We start from the raw sequence: 25,499 nt of genomic DNA on the forward strand, positions 1-25,499 counted from the left end.
TCTTACCATTAATAATTTTATCTCTCTCTCTCTCTCTCTCTCTCTCTGAAATCAATAAAAATATATATATTTAAAAAGAGACCCCAAGAAATGTCCTTTTAGTCCTATTTCCTCCTTATATACAGAAATATTACATAACTGGTCATTGCCTTTTAAGGAAATGAAATATTGGTAAAACACTTAAAATTTATCTCTCTATAAAGCTTATTTTAAAAGTGCTTCACCAGGCAGGAGCATTTGAGATCTTGTTTCTTGGCATACGTTGTCAGTTCTGCTCAGATAAACTAAAAAAACCCCACATGCCTGGCCAGTGTGGTTCAGTTGGTTGAGCACTGTCCCATACACCACAAGGTTGCCAGTTCAATTCCCCGGTCAGGGCACATGCCCAGGTTGCAGGCTCCATCTCCAGGAGGGGGCGTGCAGGAGGCAGCCAATCAATGTTTCTCTCTCACATTGATGTGTGTGTGTCTGTGTCTCTCTTACCCCCTCCCCTTTCCTCTCGCTCTAAAATCAATTAAAAAGATGCATCACAGGCCAGTTCCTCCCAGTGAACAGGTTCTTAGAGATAAGCCTGACAGAGCTACCAGAGGAGGCCAGTTCCTAATAAGAGACACCAATCCACTTTACGTTCTTGAATCCACATTTACTTCTATTTGGGTGCCCCGTGTGACATAAACATGTGGTAGACAAGTTGGGTCTGGAGATAGGAGCCCGAGTTCGGCCTTCACCCTTTTTTACCGATCAGCTGTATCAAGTCAACTCTCTTTCCAGCATTTTCCCAGCTATGCATTGGAGGTCAGATCCCTAAAGACTCTGAGTGTAGAATTCCATAATCTCTGCTATAATTTTTCTTCTTTCATTGGCTGTTAAGACTATAAATTCACAAATAAATTTTTCAGAAATATACATTTCTCTTGACCCGAGAGTAATGTATAACATAATCACTGACAAAAGGTCATTTTAAACAACTGTCTTTAGGCCCCACTAGCCACAACGTCCCCAAGGCCTTTGTAAATGGAGAGAATTGAGTTCTCTGAGTGAAGTGAACTCTCTTGCATCACAAGTCTAATAGGATGTGTGGACTGACTCCAAGTATGATATAAAAGCATCAAATTCTAACTTCAAGCACAAGTTGGTGCCAAAATAATCACTTAAATTAACCTGCAGGGAGCTTGGTTTTAATTTTCTTTTTGGCATGGATTTTAAGCTATGAAAAAAGTTCAAATAATAACATAAAAAAACCCACAATTCACAGTGTCCTCTTGCAACAGCTGAACCAAATAAAAAACGAATAAAATGATGGATGTTCACACCATAGGTGTGGGTTGTAATGTCAGCATGCAATACTAGTAACAACTGCTAACACTGAGCTCCTGTCTCATAGCATGCTGAACGGTTACACAGCTCTATCAGCACAAACTCAAGATTTATAGTGATTAACTCACTCAGTCCTTACAAAGACCAAATAGGGTAGTAAATAGTAGTATGATCTCCATTTTGAAAATCAGGGAATATAGCCACCAAAGGTTAAGTAATTTGTTTAAAGTCATAGAGCCAAAAAGGAGTGGAGCTGAGAGTCGAACCCGGCAGTCTGACTGAAAACCACCTGCCCTCACCCACTATGCTGCGAAGCTGCCCCGTCATTCTGCTCCACTCCAAGCAAATTTACCGAATGTCAGTCAGAAGAATTGCCTCAAATTGTTTGTTTACATTATTTAAATGCATGCTGCCACGCAGGCTGAGATAGCATTGATGTGCAAGTACTGCTGATGTCCTTCTTCATTAACCCAGCTGCTCGTTAGTTCACGTGCTCGCCTGTCAGAAAAGCTACCAGCCCACAGGCTTCCGCTTACTCTCCCTGGCCAGCTCCCATCAGCTCCTGTTCTCTCATTGGTCTTGTCCTCTGGAGCGGTTTTTAATCTTGACACCACCACCCCCGCCCCCCTGCCCAAACCCCCAAAGGATATTACCAAAGGCTCAATCGCTGGCCCTTTCATCTGCTTTAAAAGCTGTCTCTCTACAAGAATTCAACCACCATCTCTAGAATGCCAACTCCAAATCTAGATCCAGATCCAGAGTTTGGACAATAAAGTAACAGCAAGGGCACGGACTCTGGGATCTTGGGCATCAATCCTGCTCTGAATCCCAGCGCTGCCACTGGATACCTTTGTGACCACAGGTAGTCACTTACTTCTCTATTTCTCAGTTATTACATGTCTAAAGAGACTAGTAAACCTGCTGAACCGACTGTTATGAACTAATGTAGTAAGAAAAGCACTTAGTACAATTCTTAGAACACAAAATACATTCAATGTGTTTAATAACCACAACACATACTGGTGTTGAGGATGATAGGCCAAATCTGAGTGTTGGCTCTGACACTTACTAGCTGCCTCTCCTTGAACAGTTTACTCGCCTCTCTGGAAACCTTGTCTCCTCATCTTAAAAACGAGGCTACAAACTGAAGGGTAACTATTCAAACCAAAGAACAGAACGCAGCATTTCTTAAACCTGCTTGACTGTCAGCAACTCCCAAAGTGAAAAAGAAAAAAAAAAATCCAAAGGCACTTCCCAGATTCACTGACTCAGCGGCACACCCAGGGGCTCACAGCAACTATTCCGCTCCCTCTGGTCACTGTGAACGCAGTTACCAAACAAGACCCCATGCTAGGCCCGGGCCCCTAGGAGAACAATGCAGAAAGATTAGGAAGGAATATCTATCAAGTGTGTAGGCGCAAGGTTGTGAGATAAATGGAGGGTGAGATGTGTTCTGACAAAGAAAAAGAGAAGAGGAATCTGTGGTAGACAAACTGGGGTGACCTGGCCCCTAATTATATTTTTCTAGCTTCCATTTTTTGATGGGCACCCCTTTTCCACTTCCACTACCAGACCTACCACAACCCCCCGCCAAAGGGATAGGCAGGCCAACCATGGCACAGTAGAAAATGATTTATCAGCATTGTCCTGGTTCCAACCTTTTCTAGAACATTGGTTTTTCTGGAGTTTAGCTATTTTGATTCCAAAATAGCAAAATAACTAGTAAAGATATCATTTAGGTTTGATATAAATGGGATATAAGTTATGAAAGAAAACTAAGTTTGCACATTTGTATAATCTCAGAAAACTTTTTGTTTAATCTATACTAATAAAAGCCTAAGTGGTCTTCGTGTCCTTGTGCCTGACATGGAGGCAGGGCGTGGCGGCCGCTCTGCGCAGTGAGGCGTGGGGGATCCGAGGCTCCTCCGTTCGGTGCCGAGGCCGGCCCTGGCGTCTCTGCCACCTCGCTTGAAGGAGGGGGTTGCAGCAGGGAAGGGCAATTGTGGGCGATTGGGCTAGCTCGGGGAGGGCAATGGGGGGCAATAGGGCCGACAGAGGAGGGCAGTTGGGGGCCAACGATGTGGCGGGGGAGGGCAGTTGGGGGCCATGGAGGCCGGCAGCGGAGGACAGTTGGGAGCCATCGGGCTGGCAGTGGAACAGTTAGGGGCGATCAGGCAGGTAGGCAGGTGAGTAGTTAGGAGCCAGCAGTCCCGGATTGTGAGAGGGATGTCTGATTGCGGGATTTGGGCCTAAACCACCAGTTGGACATCCCCCGAGGGATCCCAGATTGGAGAGCATGTGGGCTGGGCTGAGAAATACCCCCCCTCCCATGCACACATTTCATGCACTGGGCCTCTAGTATAAATATATTTTTTAAAAACCCTACTGGATATCCTCTTAATGTCATTAGGAAATGTGTTCAGTGTTTAAGGACTCCCTGATTACAACAATTTGATCCAAGGGAGGGGAAGGTGATTTAAATTGGTCAAATTAGAATATTTCACAGAATTTTTAATTTAAGGAGTCCCCCTTAACCCTAGGGACTCAAGTGCAATACTGTAGACCTGGAACTATTTGGTCACAGCTTCTGCCATGTGGAGATAACCGATGAAATGAGGCCCATCATCTTTAAACAACACACACTAAACGAAGCATCTGACCTCAGAATGCCAACTCTACACTGCCTTTCTCGGCCACATCAGCCAATAAAATAACCTCTATTGCTTAAGTGATAAGATACATTAGTGTCGCTTGTAACTGAAAGAATCCTAACACACAACTATTTTGCAGGATGGGGGAGTGGGATGAGTGAGAGAGAAAGGGGGATTTTTGTGGAATAGTTAATACTAGAGTGGAGTCTTAAAGAAAAAGAAGGAATTAGCCAGATATAGAGAGTTTTAAGAATATGCAAAATGGAAAAAAAGGGGCAAAACTGTAATCTAACAAAGGGCACACAGAGGCTGTTGAATAAGTTTGTTAAAGAGAAATTCTTCGAGCACACTGTATTTGCAAATCACTTTTGGGTAGTGAAAATCAACATCAAGATACATTTTAATTATGCTAAACTAGCAAAGGCATAGTCTCCCACAGTCAGGTAATACAATATGGACATAAAAAATAAACACTGAAGGAAATGCAAAAAGAAACAGACAAAACCACAATAAAACAAAAAGAACTTTAGTCACCATTACCATTCTTGCTGCACTCAATCCCTTCACGAAGCAAACGAACAAAATTAGAACGCTAAAGGTCTGATCCCAAAAAAGAGGTGTGCAGGAGGCAGGCAATCAATGATTCTCTCTCATCATTGATCTCTGTCTCTCTCTCTCTCTCTCTCTCTCTCTCTCTCTCTCTCTCTCTCTCCCTTCCTCTCTGAAATCAATAAAAATATATTTTTTAAAAAGTCACTCCAAAGTTTTAAATCTCAATAATTAAAAAATGGATTACATAATGAAAATCTTTAAATAGTACACTTGATAGTCACCAGCAGAAGCAATCTGCAGTCTGAAGGCTTTATGCCATAAAGAAATGGAAGAAAGACATTTATAAAGCCTCCTAAATGGCCCAGCACAAACAACCAAAGCTTATGGCAGATGTGGTTTCTGGATTGATGATACAAATGTACTCATTCATTTCACTTAAAAGAAACAGAAAAAAGTGTCTGTCATAAGATCAATAAGTCCAGAGTGAAAAACAGGTTTCCTCAAATTCAGGATGATAAAGAATTTTATAAAATAAAACCCAGAAGCTTTTTTCTATGGACTTCAAAACACTGAAAATAACATGAAATTTTTGAGTTGAAGAAAATGCAGGTAAAAGTCTTCAGAATAAAAAAATAGAGATTTTTCTAAATACATCACAAAACTGCAAACATGTACAAATTAACTCTATTTGACAATAACCCAACAGGATGAAATAAATGGAAAAAAATAAAATAAATACCTACAACATGTGACAGTTAATAATTAATATTTCTTAATATAAAAAGAGCAAATGAAAAATCAAAATAACTACTTACAAGCTAAATGGACTAGAGACATGAAAAAGCAATTCACAAAATAAATAAAAATGGCAAATAAACATATGAAATAGGTTGAATTTCAGAAAAATTAAAACAATGGACAATCTCATCTTTGTGAGCATGCCTATGCAAAGGAAGATAAAGTAATTCAGAAGGACAATTTGCAGTAAGTATAAAAATATAAAATACAAACATCTTTTGAGTCATTAATCTTACTTCCAGGAATTAACCCTAATAAAACAATTTTATGTAGCATATACAATTATATACTGCACTATTGCTTTTCATATAAGATAAAGAAAATAAATCAACTATGTACAAGTGGAGAATTGGTGAAATAAATTAAGGAATATAGGTACATACGACAAGCATTTAGCTATAAAAAACGTCAATAGCAGGTCTGCATTTGTTGGTGTTGAAAGCCATCCATGAGACTAATGTTTTCAAAATGAAGCAGTTTTGAGTATAGAATATATGGTGTGATCTTATTGATGTCAAATGGTTACATAGATTATTCATGGAATATCTGAAAGGATGGTCACCAAAATGTTAACAGTAAATTCTGGTGATTTTAACATATATCAGAATAATTTTCTGAATTTAAAATATAATAATGTGTTTTTTTAAAAAATATATTTTTATTGATATCAGTGAAGAAGGGAGAGGGAGAGAGAGAAACATCAATGATGAGAGAGAATCATTGATTGACTGACTTCTGCACACCCCTACTGGGGATCCAGTGCACAACCTGGGCATGCGCCCTTGACTGGAATCAAACCCAGGGCCCTTCAGTCCATAGGCTGATGCTCTATCCACTGAACCAAACCAGCTAGGGCATAAACGTGTTATTTTTATAAAAATAAGAGACTCAATTATGATAGCTCAATTCTTTTATTCCCAACAGGATAAATTTTGTCTATCTCTACTTTGGCTACCAAGGCCAGCTGGCCATTCAGTGTTTGCTTTGTTCTCTTGTTAACTTGATAAATGTAGTGTGACAAAGACTCTGTCTGGTCTGGTCCTGGTTCCTGGCAGAAGCTTCAGAAACCCTTGGAATTCCTGAGTGACAGCGTCTTTGTTATGAGGTGACTTCTACTGGGCCCTGAGATAGCTCCAGCTCTGGGACTTTCAGCCTTTGGACTTCCGGGAGTGGTAAACCGAGGGTTGGAAACGATGTGGCCAAGTTCCAATCAATGAGGCCCATGGAGGAAGCCTCAGTAAGAGCTTTGACACCAAAGGTCAGTGGAGCTTGCTGTTGGGAGAGTGGCTGCCCAGCTTTGTGTTCTCTTACTCATGTGTGTGCATCCTTTCTGATAAAGTGGTAATAGCGCCCTCCTGGCTCTGTAAGTCACTCTAGTGAATTATTTCACGTGGGGAATCGAGGACACCTCCCAACTTAGAGCCAATTGGTCAGAATTGTGTGTGGCCTGGAGGACACCCACCCCACCTCAGACACTTGGCTGGAGTCTGAAGTAGGGGTGGTCTGTGGAGGACTTTGCCCTCATCCTGTGAGGTCTGCACTAGCTCCAGGTATTTAGAGTCAGGATTGTATTGCAGCACACCCAATTGGTTCTGATATCAGACCAGCTGAGTTGATAAGACCAGTAACCATCCTAAGTAATGATATAATACTATTTTCTATAACTGATACTTTTGAGAGTAGAGGAGAAATGGGCAAAGCTTTGTTGATCAGGTTTTGTGATTTTTATACACAAACAATAAAATTCAGGAATTGTTTAACCTTCTTCAGTACCCAAATGCCTCCTTATCTGTGCCATTCATGCAGCTCTCCATGCATTGCTCCCACACACAGTGCACCTAGTAAAGCACTTATTACTGGTGCTGCATTGTCTATGCCTCTCTCATTGCTAAACTGTGAATTCCAAAGCAGGAACCACATATCATATTCCACCTTTATATTCTCAGAGCCAGCCACAGTGCGTGGTCTTGAGTATGGTTTTGAGGCCAGAAACCTCAGTATCTGTCTTCCTGTCTGCCTGGATGATGCCCAGTCTTGCTGGGCCAAGAGCACAGCAAATGCCCCTTATGTTTGGTAAATGAATGACTGAGTCAACAAACAGCTCTGAACACACACAAAATCACTTCCGTGAAAGAACGTGGTAGATCAGAGAAATAAGTAATCTCTGAAGGGAAACAGTAAATAAAAACAAGATTCCTTTAAACACAATAAGAAAAATAGTGTCAAGTATTCTTCTTCTCTTCTCTTAGATCTTTGTGGTCTTTTATTATGATAGAAAATTAGAAAATCAGTTTGAAGGACTAGCTTTTCTCCCCAGTCAGAATGCTATTACACATGGCCACTCACCTTTTAGCCTAGCATCGCCCCCGAAGGCACCGCAGCCCCAGTTCCCCGTGGCCACTGCAGAAAGGTTCTCTGAAGAAACTCCCGGACGGACAAATCCACAGTAAGCCTGCAGGATTAAACAAGCATCACAGCACATGAGTGACGGACACGAGCATTCTTTCTCACCAGACGGACTGGAGCAGCATCTATTACCAGGCTTACGGTATTTCTATTTTTCCTTAGGGGCCAAAGTAAAGGGGAAAACAGAAAGTTGTGGGATTATAAAGAAAGAGAGTAAGAAATGATTAATTCTAATACTTATTTGCTTTGATGCTGGACAGATCAAGGCCTAAAGCCAGGGTGAGGAATGTCCAGCCTGCGGGCCTTACCGGGCCTGGGAAACCATTTGCTCGGCCCTCCAAGGCATGAGGGGTGAGTTAATTAAATGTTTGATCAAACAGAGCAGGCTAATTTTTAAGTTGATAATTTTGTACGGCCTGAGAATGCTGTTATAAATATCCAAATGGCCCTGGGCAGAAAAAAACATTCCCTACCCCTGCCTTAACCCAACATGGGCCTCAGTTTCTTTTTTCAATTCAAAGACATATAACTGAAAATATCAGAGACATTTCAAGAGCTGATAGCATCACAATGATGAACTATCAGGAACTAACTAAAGACAGGAAAGACACGTGAAGCACTGCTTTATTTGAAGGCTTTTGATTACCATTTTTTCATTAAGGTAAAGAGCAATTACTGTTATGTTTCCTTAGCACTCTCTCTGAATTATTGGAACTAGATTAATAACTGTGAATAGCTTTTTAATGTGCCTCCTGCCACTAAAATGCTTAACAATGGGAAAGCAACTGTATTATAAAAGGGATTCCTACACCTGGTTATAAAATAATCCTAAGCACCATTCCAGCTCCTAGATTCTCTAGTTTTAAACTATTTTAAACGAGAATATTTTAAAATGTATTTCTCAGTAACCTGAGAAAAGAACATCAGATCCCAAGGATGTTGACTAAGAATTAATTACATGAACAGTTCATTTTGTATGAGAAGACTGCGTTTAAGGTCCCAGAGTTTCTGATGTCCATTTTTTATTGTCAGCCTGCTTGGTCTCCCTGCTTCCTAAGGGTTCTTAGTTTCCTAAAACTATCAGAGGTTTAGTATAATAGCAAAGCAAATCTCCCTGGGTTTTCTCATGTAAGAATCAAAGCAAAAATACAGCTTATGCATAGTCATAAATAAAATAAAAATGGCCTGTGACAGATGTTCCCAGAGAAAAACCAAGTATAAAGAAGATGCTCTATGAAATCCACACACAGATATATAGTAAATTGCTCTGTGAAGTCTCCACAAAGGTATAAAATGTTACCCACTGTCTGGATGGATGAACAAATCCTTCCACCCTCCTAGGCTGTAAACCCTGACAGATACTAATTATAAGCTGCCACCACACCATTATTCAGTGAGGTGGCACAGAGCTTACACCAGAACTCACAAATGACCTGTAAAATTAGATGCATGGAGCTTCTGAAAACCCCTTTCAGGTAAAACATATCAAAAGCTCAATTTTTAAAACAGGTTCTTGAAAGATATTCTCTCCTTTCTTTCTGCCAACAAAAGGGAATAAGCTCTGTCAGAGCGGATGTAAGTGTGGCTGCCTGTCAGTTCTCCCACCAGGCCTGGCCGAAGAGGGAGGCCTCTTAGCTTCCTTGTTCATGCCATTTCTGTTCTATATGTCAGAAGGCTTTAGTCTCTTCTGCACTGCTATCTCCACAAATCTGGGCTAACTTTTCTTTAAGGGACAAAAGCACAACAACAGAGAATTTTAAATATTTAGATTAGAAGCAAAATCTAATATAAAGGATTAACCAATTTTTACAAAAAACACACACAAAAAACACCCTATCCTAAAAAATGGTCATAACTAAAACAAACTATATAAGCGAAATAAACCTGCATTTAGTGTTTTATCTAATGAAACTTTAAAAAGATAATCAGAAATTAAACAATATAAAACAATTACACGATAATTCTGCTATTCTGTTAGAGCCAGAAAGAGGAGAGAAGCAGCAAGCCCCTCGAAGTCCCTGAAGAGGGACAACCATGCTTCCCCTTCTCCAGCGAGGAGAGGCTCCCTCACACGCTGGGGCCAGGCAGTGCCAGGGCAGTGCCGCCATCAGGGGGCCTTTCCTTTCACAGGAGTCACTGAGTAATGGAGCTACTTCAATAAGATACAACCATCGGCAAGGATAGAGACCTTAAAAGAACTGCCAAGTTCTTACTTCATGGAGAAAGGTACTAGGAGTTCTCAAGAGCTCCACACAGACTACAAATACTTTCTTTTTCCCCACCCAGAGCCACTTGAGGAGATTAATCAGAACTGTAAGAGTAACAGCAATCCAGCTTAAATTTAATCACATCCTGATATGACCCTCACCAATGACAGAGCTACTTTTTTTTTTTTTTTTTTACTAATAAACAACTTTAAACTGGGAAAAAGGGAAGCATTTATATCGCAGGACAGTAAGTAGAAGACATCAATGAACACTTTAAGAAACAAGAGGCAGCAGGAAAATACTGGTATCTAGAGTAAAAAACTAGAGCCCAGCCAGGAAGAGGTTAAGATAGAGATGTAGTTAGGAAATAAAGAAAACTCAAGTGATTACTGGCCCCCATGGCTCAGTGGTAGAGCTATGAACCAGGAGGTCACAGTTTGATTCCTGGTCAGGGCACATGCTTGGTTTTGGGGCTCGATCCCTAGAAGAGGGCGTGCAGGAGGCAACCAATCAATGATTCTCTTCGTCACTGATGTTTCTCTCCCTTTCTCTCTGAAACCAATAAAAATATATTAGAAAAGAGGAAAAGAAAACTGATGTGAGAACTTTCAGGGCCTGAAACGAGTCCAGGAAATAGAAGGTCCTCAGGAAGGTGTACCACAATCCCACACACCAATGTGCAAAAGCCCACACACACTTTGGTAAAAACTCAGTCTACAACATTACTGTTAGCAAGCTCAAGTAGATATAATTAAACTATGTCTTTCACTGTACTATAAATATATTACTTGCTAGATGAATAATTTAATTGGGAATAATTATTTAACTTAAAGTAATACAGTTGGTACTGATACTGATTTTCTGAGGTTTTAAAATACTGTAATTTCTTAAAAACAAGTACAAAAAAAAATTAAAAATTAAAGAAAAAACAAACAAACATAACATAAAAAGTCCCTTAAGAATCATGGGAACATATGTGTTAAGTTTGCACAGTGACAATCATTACTAAATTTAGTGGGGTGATCACATTGTAAGGTATAAAAATGTTGAATCACTATATTATACATCTGAAAATATTATAACTAATATAATACTGTACCAACTATACTTAAGGGAATCTTTTGGAATAGAATAAAATAATATTAATTAGGAGTCTTAAAACTATCCTTAGATTCAGTATCATCAGTTTTATAAACTCTCTTGCTACTTTATTAAACAGCAACTGTGTAAAGTTGTTTATTACTATAGTGTTATCAAAATAGTAAAGTCACAGTAAATCAATCCCACTGATTTTATGCCTATTAGACATATTATTACAGATTATTAGAAAGTATAAAAAATATAGGGCTAAAATAAATAGGTAAAATATTTACAAAATTATAGGTACTTTTTGAACCTATATATATATGAAGCTAAATATTCATGTAGAAAGACCTATACAAATGAAAACAATTATTTGGATGCCTTTTTATCTTTAAAATAATTATAAGATTAATAAATTGATTTTGAAAAAAAACAGATTTTGCTTTTAAAAAATGCAATATAAGCCCTTGCCAGTGTGCTCAGTGGTTAGAGAGTCGGCCCAAGCATCAGAAGGGCCAGTGGTTCAATTCCCAGCAGAGGGCAGGTGCCTGGGTTGCAAGTTCGATCCTTGGCTTGGTCAGGGTTCATATGGGAGGCAACCAATCAATGTATCACTCTCAAATTTCTTTTTCTCTCTCTCCCTCTCTCTCCTTCCCTCCTTTTCACTCTCTCTAAAAAAAAAATATATCCTTGGGTGAGGATTAAGAACAACAAAAAAAGCAATATAAAATGAAATAATTATGCAGACCATAGTTTTCTTTCTCATGTGTAAAACATAAGATTAGAGTAGGTATCTCTTTGATTATTCTGATTCTATGTATTGAGAAACTTAAGGGAAAACTCACTTGAATTAATATTCCTGAAACGTAGTGACACATTTCAAGAAAAGATTATAAATGATCAGATGGTGAACTTCCTCGACATATCAGCAGCAAGTATTGATTGGTTTGTTAATCAAGCTCTGAGTTAATAACAAGCCCCTTCTAAATTTGGTGATGAGTAATTAAAAAAATCAATAAATGAATCAATTTTAAAAAGGTAAATGGTAGTGATTTCCTGCTGGGGTGGTCTCTTCACTTTGTTAAATTTCTGACCCGAAGCGTCCACAAAATACATTCATTACTTAATCTTACCTGAATGAATCTAACTATGGCTAAATGCAGCTTTTCACAGATGATTTCTCTCTTCCCTTGCTGAGCTATTTGCCATTTTTGCAAGCTGGAGTCATAAATCTTCCCAATCACAAAAATATCTCTCTAGAATGTCACCCAGCTGATCTCTCTGGGGATTAAACACTGCTTCACAGTATTCTATCTAATAAAGAGGGAATATGCTAAATGACTCTCACACTGTCACAAAGATGGCAGCCCCCACAGCCAATAAGGAGGGGATATGCTAATTGACTGCCCTGATCTCAAAGATGGTGGCGCCCAGTCCCCTCAGCCGTGCCAGGGTGGCAGGCATGTGGCAAGGCCATGCCCCCTCCTCCCCCACAGGTGGGCCTGGCCATTCTGTGCGCCTACCTCCAGAGTCCCCCAGTCCTCTCAGCCCCTCAGCTGCCCAGGGCTGGCCCAAAGCACAGGCAAGCCTTGGTTGGCTGCTGCCCAGCCATGCAGGACCACCCAAGGCTCAGGTAACCAGGGCCGGCCGAGGCTTGCACTACTAGCACTGGCAGCAGCAGGGGTGTGACGGGGCATCACCTTCCCCTGATCACCGGGTCGCCTCCCGCTCCTGAGGGCTCCCAGACTGTAAGAGGGGGCAGGCTGGGCGGAGGGACCCCCTCCCTCCAGTGCATGAATTTTCATGCACCGGGCCTCTGGTCAGTTAGTTAAAGGAGACTGACTTTTCCTTTTAGAAACCAACTCTACTTACAGGTCACATGTCTTCCAATAACACAATTGGAGCCTAGATGAAGCAGAATGTTTCCAGAGGTGATAAAGCACTTTGTGAGATTGCCCTTTAAATTATTATCTGGTGAGCAATGCCCCAAAGTAGCAGATAGACCTCTAAAGTTCAAAGATCCACACTGAATTCTGATGGTGAAAACTGGTCCTAGGTGGCTTCATTTCAAAAAATAGTTTTTCTATTCATTCCCACTTTCTCTCTGGCATGCAAAAAAAAAAAAAAAAAAAAAAAAAAAAAAAAAGTAGAATTGTACAAGTCATCTCTCAGTGATTTAATATAGACTTCTGCTTTAAAGCCAAGTTGAAAAAACATTTAATACCCTCTCCAAGTTGTGCTGTCAGTTTCTGGAAAACTTCCTGTTGTATCTACTAAAATGTATAATATAATTAACTCTTTTAATAGCTAAGTGTACCTAATAAGTTATGAAATACAATACTTTAATTTAGGAAGGCCAAAGTTATTTGGATTAGTTTCCTAATTAAGTTATTAGTAACATTTAACAAAACCACTTACTGCTTTCTTATTTATCAATGAAAGTATTAGAAAACTGATTCTTTGCTAAAAGGGCAAATGTTTATGAACATAGTAGTAAATAAAAGCCATACATTTATTAAATGATTTCCCATGTGCCAGACCCTAAGTGCTTCCCTTTCTCAATGATAGCCATGTGGTGATGGGCTATTTTACGCCTGTGATATTTCCTTGTCTCATGAGAATTTAACAAAATTAAATTGTCAGGGGAAGCAAGGAGGAACCCTCAAATTTTCTTCAAAAAGTATATCAAACAGAAAGGGATACTGAGAAAAGCATTCACTGGAAACTTGCTTACAGTATAGGATTATGACTAAAAAAGAAGAGGTAAGCCAGGTGTACATGCTTGTAGATCATGTCTTAACAAATGCAGGAAATATTCTTTAAAAAAACATACTTATTGATTTCAGAGAGGAAGGGAGAGGGAGAGATAGAAACATCAATAATGAAAGAGAATCATTGATCAGCTATCTCCTGCATACCCCCTACTGGGGATTGAGCCCACAACTCAAGCAGGTGCCCTTGACTGAAATCGAACCGAGGACCCTTTAGTCCGCAGTCTATCCAGAGCCAAAGCGGCTCTGGCAGGAAATATTCTTAATGATTTAAGACTGAAACAGGTAAAAAGTCTGGAAAGACAGACTTAGTTATAGTAATCTGATTTGTGAGGAGTTATATTTTTAAAAAGTAATTAAGGTAAATTTTTATTTTATCAGTTGCACTAATCACATTTCAAATGCTCAATAGTCACAGTTCTATCCTCACAGTATGTTGTATTGGACTTTAGGCCTTAGATTCTTTGGCTGAGTGCTAATTAGTTCATGATTAGTGACTAAATTATCTCGAGGCCATGCTGAAACCGGTTTGGCTCAGTGGATAGAGCGTCGGTCTGCGGACTGAAAGGTCCCAGGTTGAATTCTGGTCAAGGGCATGTACATTGGTTGTGGGCACATCCCCAGTGGGGGGATGTGCAGGAGGCAGCTGATCAATGTTTCTCTCTCTCTCTCTCTCTCTCTCTCTCTCTCTCTCTCTCTCTCCCTTCTTCTCTGTAAAAAAAAAAAAAAAAAATCAATGAAATATATTAGAAAATAAAAAAATAAAAAGGTAAACAAACAATACCTATTATATAAATTCAACTTTGGGAAACAGTGCATTTAATCTTCAAACTTTTTATGAGATTCCTTTGAGAATGTTAAACATTAAAAAAACCTAATAAATTATATATATGAAAACATGTGCAACAATAAGTTAGATTCTCAAGTAGATTAGGATATAAGATAATAAATGTAATAATTACATTTACAATAGCTACTAAGTTGTTAAGATTACTTGGTTATTTACTTTACTAATAATCTGAAAGGCAAGGTGGTTCAGCTGGGATAAGACCCCACAAGGAGGGACCGTTCCTGTGGGGAGGCCCAGGAAGAGGAGAAGATGACACTGAATGCCAGCCATGCCAACCCAAAGGTACCCACCCCCCCCACACACCGGCCTGCTCTCATCATCAGAGGCGGTGCAGGGCATGGCACCTCTGTAACCTGCAGAACCACAAACCTCGTGATCTTCATAAACAGTCTCAGACCAAATCCTGCTCGTAGGAGCTAAACCATGGTTTTTAGAATTGGGTCAGTGTTCTTAGCTGTGAGAGTAGGTTGAGGAACTAAAGAAAAAGCCGTGTTTTGGTAAGACCCTAAATCTAGAGAACAGTATCAGCAACCCTGTAGGATAGTATATTTATTATGGTCAACAGTGGTGAAAATGTAACTAACAAGAAAAATGGCTCACTTTTATATTTCTGTAATACAATTAAAAAGAAAATGATGATAGCAGACAGCACTAAGTGCCATAGAAAAGCATAGATTCCACAATAAATGTGTCTAATTGCCAAATCAGTAAATAATTCTCAGGAATCTTACCCATAATAGAACACTTTTAACTGGACTTTTATGGTTTACCTGTTTTAATTCTGAAAGTATATCTTGTGGAGAAAAATGTCACTGAGTAGGTCTAAAAACATTTTAAGGATTCATTCTTGTCTCTATAGGTTTGCACTAACGCTCCAAAGCAGCTCGCAGTACTTGGTGAGATAAATGCACGTGTGGGGCTTCATGCCAAGCACCAGCCTCTCTGGCTTCAGTAATCAAACAATTACTAAATGGAAAGTCCATCTTGTACAAGCTGACAGAGCCATTAAATCAGGAGAGCTATGGGCAGACATACTGACACTGCAAGAATTTCCAGAAAGCATTAATAAAATGACAGTAAATAGATGACAGCTGCCAGATGAACTAAGAAATAAGGTTGCTGGCCTTGTTAAGCTCACGTCTGATTTTCTCAGGCACAAACTGGTCGAGGTGGCGTCTGAAGTGGAGGGCATCGATGGCGACAATCTCAGTGCTGCGCCGCTGCCAGTCGTCCCTGGGCAGGACAGGAGGGAGAGGTGAGGGGCGGAAAGGCACTCACAAATAAACCCTCCCAGGTTTCTGAGACACTGCAGGGTTAAAATATGAAAAACAACCCAGGCCATAGAGCTCAGAAAAACAGGAAGGCAGAAAATACTATTTTATTTTAGACTCCAAGGTACATACTGTGGACTGTCAGGCCTCATACAGCAAATGAAAAATTACGGAGAGACAAAAATATGACATATTGTAACCGGGTACATCATTTACAGTGGGTCTCAGAGGTTAAAGGATCTGGGAGGGAAAAAACCAAAAACCTTAAGTCTTTGTTTTCCTCTAATATTAAAGACATGACATTTGTATTTTGACAAGAATTCATTCCTCCTCTGTTTGAAAGATCTACTCTAGGTCACTGGGTATATAACATCACCATACATCATCCAAGAAATAATCCCAAGAAGTCAAGTGTTACAAAATGTGTAACGATTCAGTACGACATTCTACCTACTGTGCTCAATTGCTGACTGTGGAAATATTTTTAAAAAGACAGACAGCAAAGCAGACAATAACACAAAGCAGTCAAAATAACATGTTGCCTGTGGAAATATGAAGGAAGGGGTGAGATGATTTTGAAAACATAAAATTCCAAATATTTCATCTCATAAATTTGCACATATTGATATGCCAAGCAACTTTCCACTCTGAAGAACAGCAATAAAAACCTTCATATTAGTCTGTAAATAATTATCATAAGTTAAGTATCCACATAGATAACTACTGTAACCACATGGTTTAATCAAAACAAAGGAGAGGCCAGGGCTGGCCTGAGATGACAAAACTAAGTCTTCACTCTGCAGGGGCCATGCTGCAGGGATGATGCTCGTGATTCTGCCAGACAGTGTTGTTTTTGTTTTGTTTTTCTTAATTCTTTCTCCTTTTTCACCCAGTCCCACAAAAAGCTTCTGACAGCTGTCAGTTTGTTCTCTATGTTTCTATTTTGTTTGTCAGTTTATTTTGTTGATTAGATTCCACATGAGTGAGATACTTGTCTTTCTCTGACTGGCTTATTTCACTTAGCATAATACTCTCCAGGTCCATCTATGCTCTCACAAAGGGTAAGCTTTCTTTTTTAAGGCCTAGTAGTATTCCACTGTATAAACGTACCACAGCTTTTTTATCGACTCATCTACTGACTCTTGCACTGCTTCCATATCTTGGTACTGTGATGCTGCAACAAACGCAGGGTTGCATATATTATTTTGAATGAGTGATGCAGGTTTCTTAGATTATATTCCAGAAGTGGAATCTCTGGGTCAAAAGGTAGTTCCATTTTTAATTTTTTGAGGAAACTCCATACTACTTTCCACACTGGCTGCTCCAATTTGCATTCCCACCAATCCCTTTTCTCCACATCCTTGCCAGGACTTGGTTGTTGATATACTGATGACAGCCATTCTGAGGTGATATATCTCATTGTGGTTTTAATTTGTATTACTTTGTTTAGTGGTTCTGAGCATCTTTTCATATGTCTGTTGGCCATCTGTGTGTCTTCTTTGGAGAAATGTCTATTCAGATCGTTTGCTCATTTTTTAATTGGGCTGTCTGGTATTTGGTTGTATGAATTCTTTATAAATTTTGGATATTAACTCTTTATCAGATGTATCATTAGGGAATATGCTCTCCCATTCAGTGGGTTGTCATTTCATTTTGATGGTTTGATGGTTTCCTTTGCTGTGCAAAACTTTTTAGCTCGATGCAGTCTTATTTATTTTTTCATTTGTTTCCCTTGCCCAAGGAGATATATTAGAAAAAATATTGCTATAAGAAATGTCTAAGATTTTACTTCCTATGTTTTCTTTTAGGAGTTTTATGATTTTCAGTCTAATATTTAAGTCTTTAATCCATTTTAGTTTATTCTCATGTATGATGTAAAAAGGTGTTCTAGGTTCATTTTTTAACATGTATCTGTACAATTTCCCCAACACCACTTGTTGAATAGACTATCTTAATCTGAATGTATGCTTTTGCCTCCTGTGTCATAATTGTCCATAGGGGGCTTATTTCTGGCCTCTCTATTCTGTTCCATTGACCTACATCCCTGTTTTTATGCCAGTAACACACTGTTGTGGATTACTATCCCCTTGTAATATGGTTTGATATCAGGTAGCCTGATATGTCCAATTTTGTTCTTGTCACAAGGTTGCTGTGGCTATTCCGGATCTTGTTTGCTACCATATACATTTCTGGAATATTTGTTCTAGTTCTGTGAAATACGCTATTGGTATCTTCATAGAAATCTCTGGATTGCTTTTGGTAGTACAGGCATTTTAATGATATTAATTCTTCCTATCCAAATGAACATGGTATATACTTCCACTTATATGTATCTTCATCAATATCTTTCATCACTGTCTTATAATTTTCCAAGTACAGGTCTTTCACAGCATTAAACTTATTACTATGTTTTTTTACTTTTCTTGATGCAACTGGGACTGTTTTCTTAGTTTCCAATTGTGATAATTCATTATGGGTGTATAAAAATGCAATTGATTTCAGGATATTTATTTTGTATCCTGATACTTTACTGAATTCATTTATCAGTTCTAGTAGTTTTTTTTGTGTGGAATCTTCAGGGTTCTCTATATATATAGTATTATGTCATCTGTAAATAATGGCAATTTTACTTTTTCCTTTCCAGTTTGAATGCCTTTTATTTCTTCTTCTTGTTTGACTGCTGCGGCTAGGACTTCAATATTATCTTATATATATAAAAAAAAAGGATAATATGCAAATTGACCCTAACAGCAGAATGACCAGAACGTACGCTGGACCAGTCACTATGAAGTGCACTGACCACCTCTTAGTCCCTTCCCCAGGTGTCAGGAACTTATCACCTGATGATGAGTGGGGAACAGGGGTTGGGTGGCAGTGCGGGGGGGGGGGGGGGGGGGGAGGTATGTGTGGGAGGGGCCGGCTGCAGGCAGTTAGGTATGATGACCCAGATAACAGGCCAGGCCTGGGGACCATACCTGAGCATTAATTTTATGCGCCGGGCCTCTAGTGTTGAATAAAAGTGGTAAAAGCAGACATTCTTTGTCATGTTCATAGTCCTAAGGGAAATATTTGTAGTTTTACTCACTGAGTATAATGTTGGCTATGTGTTTGTCATATATGGCCTTTATTATGTTCCCTCTATTCTGCCTTTGCTGAGAGTTTTTAACATAAATTGGTGCCAGATTTTATCAAATGCCTTTTCTGTATCTATTGGTATGATTATGTGGTTTTTATCCATTTTATGTATATAGTGTATCACATTTATTGATCTGTGACTATTGTATAACCTTGATCCCTGGAATAAATCCCACTTGATCATGCTGTATGATCTTTTTAATGTATTGCTGGATACGGTTTGCTAGTATTTTGTTAAAGACTTTACCAACTATGTTCACCAGAAATATTGGCCTATAATTTTCTTTCTTTGTGGTGTCTTTATCTGGTTTTGGAATTAGGATAATGCTGGCAATGTAAAATGAGCTTGGGAGTCTTCCCTCATTTTGAATTTTTTAGAATAGTTTGAGACTAGGTTTTAATTCTTCTTTGTGTGGTAAAATTCACCTGTGAAGCCATCTGGTCCAGTACTTCTGCTTGTTGGGTTTTTTTTTTGTTTGTTTTTTTTTTAATTTTATTACTGTTTTAATTTCACTAGTTGTAATCTGTCTATGTTCAGACCCTCTGATTCAGTTTTGGAAGATTGTATGTTTCTAGGAATTTATTCATTTTGACCAGATTGTTCAATTTGTTGGCATATGGTTGTTTATAATATTTTCTTATAATTCTTTCTATTTCTTTGGTGTCAGTTGTTACTTCCTCTATTTCATTTCTGATTTCACTTATTTTGATCCTCTTTTTTTTCTTGGTAAGTCTGGAAAAGGTTTGTCAATCTTGTTTATCTTTTCAAAAAACCAGGTGTTGGTTTCGTTCATCTTTTGAATTTCATTTCAAACTTTTTTATTTCTACTCTGATCTTCATTATTTCCTTTCTTCTATTCACTTTGGGATTTGTTTGCTGCTCTTTTTCTAGTTCTTCTATGAGTAAAGTTAGAATGTTTATTTAGTGATTTTTCTTATTTCTTGAGGTAGATCTGTAGTGCTATGAATTTCCTTCTTATGACTGCTTTTACTGTGTCCCACAGATTTTAGGTTGTTGTATTCTCATTTTTATTTGTTTCAAGGTCTCTTTTTGACTTATTCCTTGATCTCACTGTTAACCCATTCATTGTTTGGTAACACGCTTGCTAGATTCAATATCTTTGTGTGTTTTTCAGTTTTTATTTCTTTTGATTTATTTCTAGTTTCAAAACCATTCTGGTCAAAGAAGATACTTGATATGATTTTAATTTTCTAAATGTACTGAGACTTATTTTGTGTCCTAACATGTGGTCTATCCTAGAAATGTCCATATGCACTCAAAAAGAATGTATATTCTGCAGCTTTGGAGTGAAATGCTCTGAAGTTATTAATTAAATCCTTGTAATCCAGTGTATCATTTAAGGCTAACATTTCTTTGTTGATTTTCTGTTGGGAAGATTTATCCATTGATGTCAATGGGGTGTTAAAATCCCTTACTATGATTGTATTATAGCTAATCTCTTCCATGATGTATGTCCATCTAGTTTGCTTTACAGGTTTAGGTGCTCCTATGTTGGGTGCATAAATATTTACAAGGGTTATATCCTCTTGTTGGATTGCTCCCTTTATCGTTATGTAGTGTCCTTCTTTGTCTCTTATTATATACTTTGCTTTAAAGTTTATTTTGTCAGATAAAAGTATTGCTACCCCTGTTTTTCTTTACTTTCTATTTGCATGAAATATCTTCTTCCATCCCTTTACTTATAGTCTGTGTGTATCTTTTGTTCTGAGGTGGGTCTCTTGTATACAGCATATATATGGTTCTTGTTTTCTTATCCATTCAGCTACCCTTCTGATTGGAGCATTTAAGCACACACTGGCTCTTCTTCATTAGCAAATGCGAGTACACACACACACACACACACACACACACACACACACACGCATGTATCCAGGTTCCAGTGCATGAAAATTCGCCTCTGCTAAACCAACTTACTGGGGAAGTAAGATCATGTGAAAATATATTTCAATAAAACACAGAAGACAGCAGCAGCAAAGTTCACTGTAATTTCTTCTGTTAATTGTTTGTAGCAGTAGGAAAATTGTCTGAACATAGATTCCTTCACCTACCTAGCCTCCAGAAAAGTTAAGGATAATACTTATGCTGTTTAAGGGTTTTAAGCTATAACTATAACCAATTCTAAGTAAGTCTGGCCTTGGAAGTTAACCTCCATTGACTGCTTACAATTGGCAGCTAAGATGCAAAACTGTAAAGAGCTCTGCCCTTCCTGTCCTTGATTTAGACTTTTGGCTTTCATTTCTTTTTGATATATGGTAATTATGTTTTAACTGCTAATCAAGCTGCAATACTGAATTTTAGAAGAAAGTTACATTTCTGGAATAAGAATAGATGGCAGACAAAATATACGAGGCCACATTCTTTAGCTTCTGGCCATGCGATAATCAAGTCAGAAATGAACTCACCTCTCATTCCCATCTTCATGGCTCCGGGCCCAGCGGTAAGTTTCAGCATAGCCTGTGTATTCACTGTACTGTTCAGTACCTGAAATAAAGAAGCTTCCAATACTATTTTTCAGAAATATTTCTAAAAGCCAACAACAACAACAACAAAAAATCACTGGCTTAACGATTTATTATTTTCGATGAAGAAATAATAGGATGCCTCAAAAAGTCACTACAATGTTTATCATACAGTGACTAAATGTCTCAACCAACACAGTAAACAAAATTTATTTCCTTCTTTTTAAGAGAAGTGCATAAAGACTGTGTTTTTTACAAGTCCACTGTTTTGAATGTCAGCAATCTGAGATAATATCTGCTTCATATTGTTGAGAAAAGAAATTTTACATAAAGACATTCCCTGCTAAAACAAATGTCATTTTAAAATTAAATCTAGGCCCTAGTTGGTTTTGCTCAGTGGGTAGAGCATTGGCCTGCAGACTGAAGGGTCCCGGGTTCAATTTCTAGTCTGGGAACATGCCTAGTTATGGGCTTGATCTCCAGTAGGGGGCATGCAGGAGGCAGCTGAGCAATGATTCTTTCTCATCATTGATGTTTCTATTTCTTCCTCTCCCTTCCTATCTGAAATTAAAAAAAAAATATTGAAAAAATTAAATCTAGAATTTGCCTATCAACAGGCAAGGTACTTCAAGAAAGCCTTGTAAAATTAGGATATTATGGCATGAGAAGAAAGGGAAGAGAAAAAGTATAATTAATATTAATCTGCTGAGGACACGCATCAAACTTGCCCCATAAAATAGATTTCTAATTCATTATACCTGAATATATCAGAAGAAATGGTGTCAAATTGTTCCACTATTTAACTAAATAAAATTATTCCAATTATAATAGTCAACTGAATAATCACTTGACTTTGCAAAAATTAAAAAACAAACAAACAAAAACCCAACAATAGTAAAAATAAAAAGCTGAAAACCCTGGGCCAAATACTTTGGAATATAAAAAAGAAAAATGAAAAAGAAACAATTTCTGATCTTCAAAAGTCACCATTAAAATAATGAAAAGACAACCACCTATACCTAATAAAGGACATGTATATACCAGTATGTATATATGTATATAGATAGCATCTTTAAAACTCAACAATAGCCGAAACTGGATTGGCTCAGTGGATAGAGCGTCGGCCTGCGGATTGAAGGGTCCCGGGTTTGATTCCGATCAAGGGCACATACCTTGGTTGCGGGTACATCCCCAGTAGGGGGTGTGCAAGAGGCAACTGATTGATGATTCTCTCTCATCGATGTTTCTAACTCTCTATCCCTCTCTCTTCCTCTCTGTGAAAAATCAATAAAATATATATTAAAAAAATAATAATAAAAATAAAACAATAAAAATCTCAATTAAAACATGAACAAAAGATTATTTCATGTGTATAGCTGTATATACCTAACTTTACACTTTAAATTATATAGTTTAGTGTATGTCAATTTTACCTCAATAAAGAAGTTTAAAAATGTAATCTAACTCCCTCACTAGACTGTCAGCTTCTAGGGTAGGGATTATAAATTATTAACATTTGTGTCTACATTAATATCTAGTAACACAAGAATATAGAAGCAGATGATTTAAGTACTTGCCATAGAAACATGATAATTAATGAGGAAAACAGGAAAAAATTGTATCAACTGAGGTTAAAATAATGAATCCAGAAATATTTAATTCCTATTTACACAGAAAGTGTGGCAGGCTAAAAAGAGTACCATGCTGAGATGAGGAGATCTGAGGAAGCCAAAGTGAATGCTCACATGACAAATCTCATTAAACTTCATTTTGTCATCTAAAAATCAGACTTGTTAGTAATTCTTGTTACCTAATAGAACTGCTTCGAAAACCAAATGAGTTTAAAATCCTTCAAAACCATAAAGGAGTTAGTACTGGTGTCTAGAATTAACTTTGTAAGAGGGTAGAGAAATCAAAGATACCTGATTCCAGGGATGTGGGGTTTGAAAGCAGCCTGGTCTACTGGCCCGGGCGGAATAAAGATAGCAGAACACTTGTGTTCTTGTCAATTTTCTGCCCTGCAATGGCTGTGCCTTATTTTTCAAACAACTAAGTCTACTCTGATCTCTAAACTATGAAAACAAATAACTGTTCTGTCTTTTGAAAAGTGATTGAAAATTTCATATCAATTATATTTCTATTTCAAGTTAGATCGGTTTCAGTCTTATTTCCTAAGACAGACAAGGATAGATTCATTTCCTTCAGTAACGGGAAGTTAAAAAATCACATGTAGATGCTTCTACTCTAAACAAATTAAATTATGTATTTTCTAAATAGACTCTTTCAAAATTATGTAAACTATTCTGAAAAATGAATACCTATAACTTGTTTTAGAATCAAATTTATTGATAAACTTTGATGAAAATACTAAGGTAAGCAGTGATAACAGCAAACAGGCGTCAGAGACTAAATGAACTTCATGGCACGCTCTCTCTACCCCCATTTAGGGAAATAGCTAGAAGGAACCCACTAAAATCTTTTCAAGAGTTCATGACAGCTTTACCAGTTTTCGGATTTAGCAGTAAGAAACATTCTTTTTTTTCTTAAATATATATTTTATTGTTTTTCACAGAGAGGAAGAGAGAGGGATAGTCAGAAACATTGATGAGAGAGAATCATCAATCAGTTGCCTCTTGCACACCCCCTACTGGGGATGTGCCCGAAACCACGGTACATGCCCTTGACCGGAATCGAACCCGGTACCCTTCAGTCTGCAGGCCGACACTCTATCCACTGAGCCAAACCGGTTTAGGCAATAAGAAACATTCTTATTTTCTCTTACTAGTAATGAAAGTTTGTGATGAACATAGAAAAAAAATATTTGGAGATTAAAAATATTCCACTTAACAATGGGTGTGCCCTTAGAAAGAAAGCTTATATGAAAGCCACTGACTCTGCTTTTATTATATCATTCATATAGAGGTAATTATGTGGCAGATAAAACAATCTTGCCTTACATTCCCATGATTAACAAGAATTAATAAAAGCAAAACTCCTAATGAATTTGGATCTTTCCCAATGAACTGGTATCACTGAGTTAGCAATGAACTGTTTTTGTAGTGATGGGCACCACTAGTGCTGTTATTAAAAGCACTGGTACTAAAAGCAATGGTTTCCACCTTTGTTCTGCCAGTTCTGCTGACCCTCATAAAAGATATAAGGATCTGTGATATCTGGAACAATTTTATTCATTCGAGTGCAGGTTTTACGTTAAGTGTACTGTCATTCTGCTCAGTAAGTCTCATAGCTAGGCATCTTTATATGCTCACTACACAGAAACAAAACAATCTCCTAGGACTCTTTAGTACTGATGCTACTAGCTGCTGGTTGTAGAGGAACACGAGAGAGGGGAAAAGGAAAAAAGAAAGATTGGAGTTTTAATTCTTTCCCTCTGTCTATACTTACTGAAAGGTTGTAACTCATGGCTGCCCTCTGGATCATAGAAAATAGAGGAATAACACTGTCTGGATAAAAGGATTTGGCTGTTTGCATGACCTGTTTCATATTCATTAAAAGTCTGATACCAACCAGATGCCCCACAATGATGATAAATTTAATTTATTTCCAATTTCTCAAACTCTTCTACAGATTCAGGCAGCACAGTCACAGCCATTAGCCAGTCACAGGCACTGAGCCTGGATGAATCATTGAAGGAATGGAATTGATCCGGCAGATAGATTGCAGTGCCCGGTTAAGAGTCTCCTAAGAAAGGAGATGGCAGAAATCCAACATCAAATAGATGATGAAATGGCCATTTCCATTAAGGGAACATCACATCACAGATATTAATTAGGAGGCTCTATAATAGAGTTAAAAGGATGGGGAGGGGGGATGCTGAGTTAAAAGTCACCCCGGATGTCCTTAGCCTGAAGCAATTATAGAAGGTGAGTCATGGGTATGCAATTTTCCATCTATTTTACAATGCCTGTGGATACGTTAGAGACCGGACATAGTTTCAGAGTGATGGAGTTTTTCAG

General features: G+C 38.2%; 1 protein-coding gene across 5 annotated transcripts in view; it reads right to left on the reverse strand.

Moving 5' to 3' along the window:
• The window catches only part of PARG (poly(ADP-ribose) glycohydrolase), a gene marked incomplete at its 5' end in the record, with an annotated part of 147,263 nt that overhangs the window by 7,955 nt on the left and 113,809 nt on the right, over positions 1 to 25,499 (reverse strand). For all 5 annotated transcript variants that reach the window (XM_084904726.1, XM_084904725.1, XM_084904727.1 and 2 more), the window contains 3 exons: positions 7,665 to 7,770; positions 15,760 to 15,868; positions 21,466 to 21,544. In XM_084904726.1, the coding sequence (XP_084760852.1) occupies positions 7,665 to 7,770; positions 15,760 to 15,868; positions 21,466 to 21,544 (294 nt within the window). The remainder of the gene's footprint in view (positions 1 to 7,664; positions 7,771 to 15,759; positions 15,869 to 21,465; positions 21,545 to 25,499) is intronic.

The sequence above is a fragment of the Pipistrellus hanaki genome (assembly GCF_964339955.1).
Source record: "Pipistrellus hanaki genome assembly, chromosome: 14".
NCBI classification, from domain to species: Eukaryota; Metazoa; Chordata; class Mammalia; order Chiroptera; family Vespertilionidae; genus Pipistrellus; species Pipistrellus hanaki.